Source organism: Trichosurus vulpecula, chromosome 8 (genome assembly GCF_011100635.1).
Source record: "Trichosurus vulpecula isolate mTriVul1 chromosome 8, mTriVul1.pri, whole genome shotgun sequence".
Taxonomy (NCBI): domain Eukaryota; kingdom Metazoa; phylum Chordata; class Mammalia; order Diprotodontia; family Phalangeridae; genus Trichosurus; species Trichosurus vulpecula.
Window position 1 is genome coordinate 215,984,350 of NC_050580.1, and position 11,572 is coordinate 215,995,921.

Sequence of the window (11,572 nt, forward strand, 5' to 3'; positions counted from 1 at the left end):
CAATGCCCATGGGTAAGAGTAAACAAAAAGAATTGCATTGTTTCTATCCTTTTATAGCTACATTTCATTTTCTAGAAGTTAGAGATGTATATATTTTTACTTTTGAAATGTAAGTTTCTATGTGGAAGTTCCATTTCAGCCTTTAGGGTTACATTAAGTGAACCAAACCATCGTACCTTCACTTGATAATCTCCTTCATGTTCTCTTCTTTGGTTAAAAGAGAACATTAACACGTGAACAAAAAAAGGATATAGTTTCGCTTCCACGGATTTAATTGTGGTCTTCATGCAAACTCAATTCAAAGTCTTTGAAACATATCTCTCTGCCAAACTGTGCATTATTTTCCTTAAGTAGGGAAAATGCTTAATGTCCTCAGGGCCTCTGGACAAGATTTAAAAGTGGATGCCAAAAATGAAGGGGAAAAAAATTATAAATCTTGCATATCTTGATCCAACTGGACAGTCTGGAGCTTGGCAAGCTCTTTTTTGTCTGTTTCCAGTTCTTCACAGACTGTTTCAACCATGCCATCCAGGACATATTTGGATTTGGAATCCAGCATCATTAAGTTGCTTGTGGCTTTGTCCTCAGAACTTGGTATGAAATCCTCCTTTATGTTAGATACGGATTGCAGAACTAACCGGTGCTCTCTGACAAAATCCTCATGTACTGCTGGGGAGGAATGACCCACACGGTCTCCAGCTGCTGGAACTACTTCCCCAAGGGCAGGCTGGGTCATTGGAATTGACATTAGGTCTGGACCAGTAATAAGGGAACAGTTCTGAAGAGTTGCATAGTTGGTGTTGCTGACAGATATCACAGTAGATGTGCTTGTTACAGGTGTAGACAAGGGCTGGCTCTCACTAATATCAGCGTTTAACTCCGTTGCATTCAGTAGAGCAGGGGGAGCTAGGGAAAAACTGTGAGTTGGAGTTACATTAACTAATGATGAGGCCATAGGATGTAGGCCACTGCTTGAGATATTTTCAGAAGACATGTTTACATTGACTTGGTTTTGATTGACAGGCATTAATTGAGAAAATACAAGGCTCCTTTCCAAGGCCTCTTGTTTAACAGATCCTACTGTTTGACCTGAATTTGGAACTGTGTAGACTACTGCACTAGGCGCAAGAGAGCTGAAGAAAACCTTTCCTTGCTGTGCTGTGGTAGAGTCACTTGTAAACGTCCCCCCATCAGAAGTGCTTGAATTGACTGAAATATTACCTAAAAAGAATAAAGTAGAGATTATTGTTGATTGGAAATGATATGGGATGATGAAAGTTAATTCATTGTTTATTTATTTACACATTATTTTTTCTCAGGTTTAAGTTAATGAACAATATCACCTATAAGAGCTCAGTCAATGTGACGTAAAAGAACTCTCTTGACTTATTTCTGAATTTTAGGTCTTTGTGGCTCACTACTCGATAGCTTGATAACAGCTAGGATTTACACATAGAGTGCTTTTCAGATTTGCAAAGTGCTGTAAATTTTATATCATATTTGATCCTCACAAGAACCCTGTGAAGGTAGGCGCTATTATTATCATCCCTATTTTACAGACGAGGAAACTAAGGCTAAAAGAAATTAAAAGCTAGTAAGTGTCTGAAGTAGGATTCAAAGTCATCTCTTCTAGCTGCCTAGTTCTTAATTAGTTGATGTGCATTGCTGGCTATGCCAACTAGAACTAGGAAATACAAATACAAAACACCTTTGTTGGGAACGGCTCAATAACTGACTAAAAGCATATATGGATATGCAGAAAATACTGCAGGAAGTAACTTGCCCGGGGCTTCAAGTTAACCATATGAACCTGTAGAGACAAGTTTCAAACTTTCACCTAACTAACCATAAAATAAATAATGTGAAGGCAATTAGACATTCGAAAGGTCTTTTCTTTTGTTCTGACAGAACTGAACTTTAAAACATGGTTCTCAGTCTGATGTAGTGATAGACAGGATTAACGGGAATATTGAGATATGCCTTTTCAAACACATTTCAATATAAACTATCAGAGCCGCATCTTTAAAATTGACCTCAAGGCTTAAGGCTATCATTAACGGTCTATAGCCAACAGTTCCGCAGGAGAAAAGAGTAAAAAATTAAATGAATTATCCAATTAATTCATACCTATCAAGTGTTATTTTTTCCAAAAAATATGCAGATAGTATTCTATTTCTCTTCGGGAGAGCTTCCTTTTGACATTTTAAGCACAAGTCTACACAGACAAAGCAAATAGAGAGTTGAATAGATATTACTAATTGAGGCAGTTTACCTAGCCAGCCAGTACAAACCTTTCTGGTGCTCCACAAAAACCTGTTTTCTTCTTTAGGCTGTCTATATAGGCAAAATGTAGCAAGGACTACTTACTATCTTAAGGTTACACCAAAATATCCTACTAATGAGGGGAGAAAAGGGTTTGGCAATTTGTATCATAGATTTAAAGCTAGAAGGCTGCTCAAAAGTTATTTAATCCTGACCCTTCATTTTACAGGAAACTGAGGCCCTGAGAAGATAACTATTTTGCCCAGGTTCACATGGCTAGTAAATGGCAAAAGCAGAATTCAAACCCAGGTCTTCAAGATTCCAAGTCCAGGGCTCTATCCATTATACCAAATTGCGTTTCCATGCCTCTCTGAAATCTTCCAGGTTGACTGTCTAAACTAGGGGCTGGGATGAATTAAAAAAACTTTTTTTTTTTTGGAAAACTATATTCTAATATAATTTGTTTTTTCATAATATTACGTATTTTATTCATTTAAAAACATTATTATGAAAAGGGATTGGATGGGCTTTACCAGACTGCCAAAAGGATCCATAACATAAAAAAGGCTAAGAAACCCCTGGTCTATATCGATCGTATTCAACTTATTATAGTTCCAATGCTTCCTAGACCTACAGTTGTAACTACTTAACATTTCTGAGCCCCACTTGCCTCAACTAGAAAACAAGGCAGTGATACTTTTGTTACCTACCTCGAAGGAAAGTTTTGGAAAAGGCACTTTTTAAATCTTAAATCACTATCTGAGTTGCTAGTATTCAATTTACTTAATGGAGAAAGTTCCAATTTTAAGTAAAATTCACAAAATAATTTTTTTGGCTTGGATAATAAGAATCATTCTTACAAATTCTTCCCAAGCTGATAAAAGAAGTATGATAAGAAATTTCAGATATCGTCAGAAGAATCTGTAAATATCCCAACTACAATGGAATTTTTTCAAAGTCCACATTTTGGTAAGCATTCCATAAAGAAAATTTTTCTAATATTTTAAATTTTGGGGAAATATGTATAATTACTACGGTAAGTTTTTATTTTATAAACTAAAATGTGCAAGAATGTATATTTCCTCCTACTATATCTAAATATAAAATATTTATAATTTCTAAACATTGGGATTATATTTCTGAAATAAAATATATTTAAGATATGCTTAAACTATTCTTATTTATTCTCTCCTTATATGCTCTCTGCTCCAATTTCCCTAGCAAATACCTGTGTCAGTCAAACAACTGAAACTATTGCTTCCATTTGAAAAGATTTGCCTGAAGCTTAAGTATACTTTAAAATTCTCAACTTGAGCTTCTAGGATGTAGCCAAATTTACACACACACACACACACACACACACACTGAAGCTTATGTTTTATTTGGAAGTTGCATGACAGTATATGATTTCCTCCCTTTTTCAATCTCTTTTTTACTTCCTCTTCTTCCTCTCCCCACCCCACCCCCCCATTAGAATGTAAGCACCTAGAGGTCAAGGACTGGCATGCTTGGCTTTATTGGTAGCTTCACAGTTTAGTAGAGTGCCTAGCACATAGTAAACACTTAATAAGTGCCTTTTAATTTATCAAAATTCCTAGCAATCTAAGATAGTGCTATTAAATAAGATCATGTATAATTTACTTTTTCAATAACTCTTTAAGAGTAAACAACCAAATTTCTGAGTATGCTCTAGAAATTCTAACATAATAAATTAATAGAAAAATACAAAAATGATCTAGAAATCTCTTTTCAGATCCAATGACTACTGAATAAAGAAACTGCATTATAAATCTAAAGAGTACTGTCACAACTAAATGGATAAATAAAACTTTATAAGGATTATGGCTCAAGGTCTTTTTGGTAAGAAGTAAATAAATATTTTATAATAAAGCAAATAAAATTAAAAACTGTAGGAAATATCATTTTAAGGACTTGATAAAAAATATGGTTAACTACATCTTTTTCTCACAAGAGTAAGAAAGCATGTCAGAAAATGTGTGAATTATTATTATTATTATTATTATTATTATTATTATTATTATTATTATTATTATTTTTACCATAAAGAAGGACTAGGTACAGGAAGACAATTTATCTAGTCAGCAATTTTTGAAGTAGGCTAATACTATTTATCTTGGACAGAGTTTAAGCACTAGAAATACGAATAATTGTGAATTGCTATACTGTACCAAGAGGAATACTGCCTCCTGAATCCATCTGGTTAAACTTATGCCTTCAACTTACCCAAATAGTCCCAAGACTGACAGCCCTGTCATTTGATCTTAGCTATTATAACTGAAAATGCTATTCTTATTCCCATTAAGTGTCTCATTTTAAAAAATTAAGCTATTAGCCCCTAATAATTTTCTGTGGCATCAAGTTTCCTAGGTTACACATCAAAAGTATTTCTCCATTGCAAGCCCTCTTCCCAAATCTGCCCTCCACCCCCAATAACTATTCACTTTTTGCTTTAAATAAGTTGCCTTGAGATTTTACCTACTGGCGATTAGCGAATTTTCCTGAAGAGTGAAAACTGGTTTGTGGAAGATGGGGTGGGGGTGGGATGCATGGCATTGAGAAGAAAAATGTATTTAATATTTAATCATGTAAAAACATCAACACTGATTTTCACCTCATTTTGCATAGTATTATGAGGTTTTTCTACTTGTTTTAGTTCTTTGAATAACTTGGAATACCAAAATAATATGAATATGTTATGAGATTTCTGTATTTCATCATTATATACTAAAATGGGAATGTATATGCAAAACAACATTTATTTCTAAATTTTTTTTCTATCACCAGCTATGAAAGTTAATGCTGTGTAAAACAATACTTCATTTTATGTATTCCCGAAAAACTACATGTAAATTCTAGTTTCATAAGTCAAATCACAGAGTTTGAAGGATTTCTAGAAGTCATCTAATCCAACCCCTTTATTTGTCATATGAGGAGACTGAGTTCTAGAGAAGTAAAGTGGCTTATCCAAGGTTACACAGGTAGTGTGTGGCAAAACCAGGAAATCAAACCCAGGTCCTTTGCAGAGCTCCAAATCTGCATTCTACTTCAGCACACTATTTAAATGCCTCAGGGCAAGTAGATTTCAAATAAAATTCTATTGTAAATACTTATTGTTAAATGAAGAACCACCACCTAGTTGATCTTTTTGTGCTATGGTCCAGAGAGCAAGGTAATTTGTATCTGAGAGTCAGAAGACTTCAGTATGAGTCTAGATTTTGGCATTTAGTAGCTGTGTGATCCTGGGCAAGTCACTTTACTTCTGAGTCTATTTTCATATATTAGGTTTGTTTAAAATGAGATAAACCTTCTACTCCAGGACTAAGAGAGGTGTTCAGCTTTTAACACTAACATTTTCACCATCTCCACTGTACTGATGCATACATTCAAGCAGAAAGACAAAGAAACTTGCTCAAAGTGACTGGGAGTCATATATAATGGCCCTTAGCTCTCATAAAGTCCAGTTCAGAGCTCTCTTTACTGTACCAGATTGCCTTGCTTTTGGTCAAGTCTCTTCTGTCTTTAGAAATAATGGAAATAAGCAGTCATCTGAGAGACATCCCCCATCTGATGGATAAGTCTAAGGGGATATAAACATGAGTTCAAACACACATTCCTTTGGTTTCCTTTTAGTTTTGTTACCCTTAATTACAGGAAGAACATGGCTCAAACACAATCAATCCACTCTCATCATTGTACCTGATTTTAGCTTGCCCTTACAAAATGTTTTGGTCAAACACCTGATGCTTAGACAAAATGCATGTTCACACCAGCTCCTAGGCTTATTTGTTGCTCTAAGAGCTAAAATTAATTTTTAATTTTAAAAAGCCAAGCAATGGGTTATTTTGTAAGCACCAATATTTTATATTTCTATAATTGCAGAGCTGGCAAGGCTTCTTGTGAACTATATTTTTCCATTCAGCTCCTAAAAAAAAATACAGCTCATCCCCATGATCCTCGGGAGTTAAGCATGTTGAGTGTTGCTAACAGGTGTTATAATGAGGGTGAACAGAAAGAACCAAGGATATTCTGCAGCTGTAGCAGACATCAGGGCACTTGGGCTACAACACCCCTACATAGGTTTCACAAAAGACAGCAGCTGACACACATACTCACTTTTGCCCAAGGCATTACTGTAGCAAATGAAACCTTTACCTTGTGAAGCTGCCACTGAAACAGGAGGCAGCTGCAGAGGAGAGAATCCAATGCTTCCATTAAGCAACTGGCCATTTGTTCCTGAATTGGGGATCTGTACAATGCCATACTGGTTTATTTGCACGGGTGTTGTAAAAGTCACCACAGAACCTCCATCTTGAGAAGCCACTGTTTGTATGCCTTCCCTTTTAACTTCAGTGCTAGGTATCAAACCAGGAAATGAAGCAGGGACACTGGGGCTGTAGGATGTTGTTGCTGCAGAATTTGTTGTGGAACTCTGGAGGACTTTGAAGTCTTTTACATCCTCTGAAGGAGATCCCAAGATGTCAGTCATGGATGCACCATTATTCACAATGCTTGATGAAGTTTTGGATGGGTTTAAAGTCATAGTCTGTGCATTTCCTACATTTAGTCCATTAAGGATTACACTGTTAGGTCCCTGAATAAAGGAATTGCCATTGAGGAAGACGGGTGAAGTACTTGCAGGTACTAAGCCTCCATTCAGTAACACTCCAGGGGAACTTAATGATATTTTAGTATTTCCGATTTGTTGCATGTACACTGGTTCCATGTGGCTGGAAAGGCTCAAGTTGGTGACTCCATCAGAAGAACTGGAGAGTGAATGAGGAGATAAATCCTCATGTCCCTTGCTGGACTCATCTTCAGTGCTGGGATTACCATCTGACTCACTGTATAGGGGAAAAGAAATCAAGACACATTAGAGGTCAAGGGGATGACATTTTAAGTACTTGCAATTTGTTTGGAAAATCAGGTCCTAAATCAGAGGATGGGAAGAAAGCACGGTGTCTGTGGGCCTCATTTAGATTGGGAAGTCTCTGTGAAGAGTTCTTAAGTATGAATCAAAGAGAGGGCAAATCTCAGATCCTATGTCATCTTTTATAAACTCAGGAAAAATGGTCTGGGAAATGCAATATCAGCCAACATGAGTAAAAGGAATATTGGGTAGAATCATAGGAAGTTAAAGCTGTAAGGACCTTAAAAACCATATAACTCAACTCTTACTGTACAAAGGTGGAAACTGAGACCCAAAATGGGGAAATTAAAGATCCACAGTCACAAATCTAGCGGCATAGCATATTTTTTTCTACCATTACAATTCTGACTTTTACCAGTGAATAAGTTACAATTTACACTTTAAAAAATTGAAAGATCATTGCTTAGAATTTTGGGTTGAGAAACTCCTTTACACAAATTTGATTAGTACTATTTTAGAGATTATGTAAGACTCAAAGCACTAGGATATGGACTTCCGGTTGCCCTGGGGAAAAGAAAATTTAGCACCTTGAGGTGTTTTAAAATTTTTTTTTTAAACTAGAGACCTGTATAGACAATGCAAAATGATAACTTAACAGTCTATTTCTGTAAATGTTTACATCAAATGACCCTCCCCATCCCCAGCTTTTATGGACCTATGTCTCCCTTGGCTAATTCTAAAGAAATTGCTGGGTTTGAGGGGAAGAAGCCTTCATCCCAAGAACAAGTATCTGGCATGCACTTGTCTTTGAACTTAGAAAAAAAAACAGAAATGGACCAGGTGAAATGAGTGGGAAAGGGGATAAGCTAAAAACAACATAAGAAGAAGAAACCAAGTATTTCCCCCTCCCTCGTGGTTTCCAGGCCATGCACCCTCAGGCCTCTTCCCCAGTCTTTCCAGATTCCATCTGTTCCCGAGAACACCCCCTTTTTCATCTACCAGGTTTAGGAGAAGGATCCAGGATGGAAGAGTGGTGGTGTTTCCCTACTTGGCCTAAGACTAGAATGGAAGGGCTGGTTGGAGAGCTGAAGAAGGTGGGATGTTCTTGGCCTGGTTGGCCCGGGGATGGATCCTGCAATATGCCTGGCAGGGTCTGTTTCACTTTAGTGCTGAAGGAGGGGATTACTCTGGCTTTGGGCTGTGGGGCTGGGAGAGCTGTGAGCATTTTGATTTATGAGCTGAGATTGAGCCTCAGTCGGCCTGAGAGGGTGACTCATTGGGGGAGAGTGGGGGCGGGGGCAGATCCGGAGAGGGGCAACCTGGAGGAGGGGGCAGTGAGGAAGAAAGCACAGATGGTAGGAAAAGAGGGTTGGAACGCGCGCGGCCCCGCGCGCGTGTGTGTGTGTGGCTGGGAGTGTGAAACTACCCCAGGCCGAGGAGGGGGAGGTGATAGGAGAGGCAGGATCCTGTATTGGGTGTGCCAGGACACCTCTCCCCCCCCCCCACTTTCTACCCTGGGGCCCCACTTATTTCCTCATTGTTAGAGGACTAGGGCAGGGATCCCTAACCCCCGGCTAATAAAGGCCGAGTTTTTGATTGGGAAACAATTAATTCTCCTCTTATCGGCAACTTTTTCTTTCTTTTTTCTCAGTCTCACTTTCTCTAATTTAGTGTGTTTTGTTTTGGTTACAGTCAGGCTTCAGTATTGGATTCTCCCGGCTGCTCTTGGGGCCCTCGGCTGGCTCTGCACAACCGCCTCACTGCCCTCCTCTTTTCCTCCTCCCTCCCTCCCTGGGAGAGGAATGCCTGGAGGCCCGGTTTGCCCAGGGAAGGAGGGAAGAGGGGAAAGGGGGAGGGGAAGGAGGAGGAGAGCAGGCTTTGGAATGTGCCTTGTGCGCCGGGTGGTCACCTCCACCTGGCCGGCTCCAGTTCCCTTAGGGCCCTTTAGCTTCGGCTCACCCCAGCTCAATGATTCTTTCTTTGATCAATACGTTATGGATATTTTCATAGTTTTTCCAGGCCCAGGTGGGTTGGGGACACTATCTCCTTGAACCCTTCCCTGTGCCACAATTAACAGTACACATACTCAGGTAAGCACCATTCCTGTGATACACACAACCACAGGAAGTATATTCAGGCGCAAAAACAAAAGCTCTGGGAAACCTGATCCTTTCTGACAGAGGAAAGACTGCAAGAAACAAAAGCTCCAAACCGGCATGAGATCCCGGTGCAGCCGCTTCCTTCACACCGCCCGCCATAAGCCCCCTAGCCACGAAGCCATAGGAGAACCGAGTTTAGAAAGCACATTTTTTTTTCATCCCCGGCTTCCCGGGACTGCGATGAAACCCGATCCGAAGGACCTCAGAATCAGGTTTCAAAACACTGTAGACGCGAGCCGCACCAACACCCCACGTTGCTGCTGCTGCTGTTACTGCTGCTGAAAAGAACAGCGGGCATAGTGAATGATTAACTCTGTCAAATAAAACCTCAGTCTTAACACTCTCTCCCCCCCCAGCCACCTCCCCCACCACTACCTACCATACCCCAAAGTACAGGCCCCTACCCCTAATTACTCTACAGCATTTCCCAAGCCTAAGGCTGAGAAGCTGCAGAATCCCAGGTAGGGGTGTGTTGTGTTGTTGTGTTGTGTGTGTGCCCAAGCTGGAGAAAGCAGAGCTAGAAGGGTCGGGTGGGGTTCGGCGGGCATATGTTTGTGTGGCAGTAGCCCATCACGCTTATGTCTGACCAGAGGGAAGAAAGCCCAAAGTCTGGCGAGCTCCAGTGCAAGGAGGAAGGAGGAAGCTGAGCCCTCTTCTCGCCTGCCAGCAAACTCCTTCGCTTTACCCCGCCAGACCTGGGGACAGTGGCAACTTCAAAAGGCTGAGGGACCTGGGTGGGCAGAACTGACCGGTCAAAGGTGGGGGGTGGGGACTGATACCCTGGCGAGAAGAAACTTCTAGGGAAGGAGGAGGAGGGTAAAGAGATCTGTTCCCTCCTCCTTCCTCCACCACTCTCCCTCTCCCCCCCCCCCCCAAGCCTACCTCCACTCCCTAGTCCTCCAGCGCAGCGTCCGGGAAGAGGAGGGGGGGAGGTAGGGAGGAGGGAAGGGAGAGGTGGGCAGCAGCAGGACAAGGCTAGTGGGGAAGGTAAGCGCCATATTTGCAAGCGCTTGGAGGAAAAGCAGGCTAGGGGGTGGGGGAGGGCGAGCGAGAGGGAGGAGAGAGAGAAGGAGGAGGAAAGTTTGGCTCCTCACCTTTTGGACTGGGTCTCGGAGGGGTTCCGGTCGCGCTGCCTCCGGTTCTTGAACCAGTTGCTGACCTGAGTGAGGGAGAGGCCGGTGATCTTGGCCAGGTGCCGCTTTTCTGCCGGGGACGGGTAACGATTCTGCTTGTATAGCTCCTTGAGCGCGTTGCGCGACTTCTCCTTGAAACAATACACCGTCTCCTCGCCGTCCCAGATGGTCCGGGGCAGGGGGAATTTCCTCCTCAGCCTGTACTTGTCCACCGCTCCCAAGGGCCGGCCCCGTGCTCTCTCGGCTTCACTGTAGCGCGCCTTGTACCAGAGCTGCTGCAGAAGTGGATGGTTGGCCGACTCGAAGCTGTGGCTCTCGAGGATGCTGTAGAGCTCCGGGTAGATGCCCTGGTGGAAGGCGACCAAGGCTCGGGCTTTCAGGAGACTCTCATTGCCACGTAGCAGGTCGCTCTGGGGCAGAGACCACAGGAACCGGGCCAGGCGGTCCAAGTTTCCCCCTTGCTGCAATGCTTCGCAAACGCAGGCGACGTGGTCCGGGGAAAAAGCCAGCGGGGTCTGCGATGCAGCCGCGGCGGCGGCGGCGGCGGCGGCTGCCGCGGCTGCTTGGTGGTTTCGGGCTAGAAGTTCAGAGTGGAGTTGTACCTGGTCCGCCGCAGCGGCCGCCGCTGCTGCGGCCGCGGCCGCTACTGCCGCCGCCGCCCCCTCCTCTCCGCTAGCAGCAGCCGTGGAACCCACTGGCTCCATGGGGAAAGGGGCGGCAGCCGGAGGATTGAGTGCTGCGACGGCTCCCCCCACCACTTCTGGTGGCGCCTCCTTTCCTTCGGGGGTGGCTTCCATCCCATTTTCTTGCTTTATCTCCACCGCACTTGCGATCTGGTCTGTGGGGGAGGAAGAGGACATTTTTTGTCGTCCCCCCCCCACTCCTCTCTTTCTTCCACTCTCCTTCTTCTTTGGCCCCCCCCCTCCCCCCTTCCCCTCTCCGGAAAGCCCACTCCCTCCCTCCTGGTTTCGGCAGGATCTAGCTGATCAGGTTTCTCCCCGGCCACGCAGTCACCATTAAGATAGCTGCTATAGCAAAGTAGTGTAAACGGATAGCTCCTTTTCTGCCTTTCCCCCAACGTGACTCCTCGGGTTGCTGCATACTATATGGCACAAGCAGCCTGACTGGCC

At 42.6% G+C, this 11,572-nt stretch overlaps 1 protein-coding gene across 1 annotated transcript; it reads right to left on the minus strand.

The window, feature by feature from the left end:
* Positions 1-427: 427 nt before the first annotated feature.
* Positions 428-11,302, minus strand: SIX4 (SIX homeobox 4). Its single transcript, XM_036736448.1, has 3 exons — positions 10,404-11,302; positions 6,436-7,124; positions 428-1,221 (listed from the first exon to the last, which is right to left on the minus strand). Exons 1-3 carry the CDS (start codon positions 11,300-11,302, stop codon positions 428-430), a joined length of 2,382 nt encoding a protein of 793 aa, XP_036592343.1.
* Between the last annotated feature and the right edge of the window lie 270 nt (positions 11,303-11,572).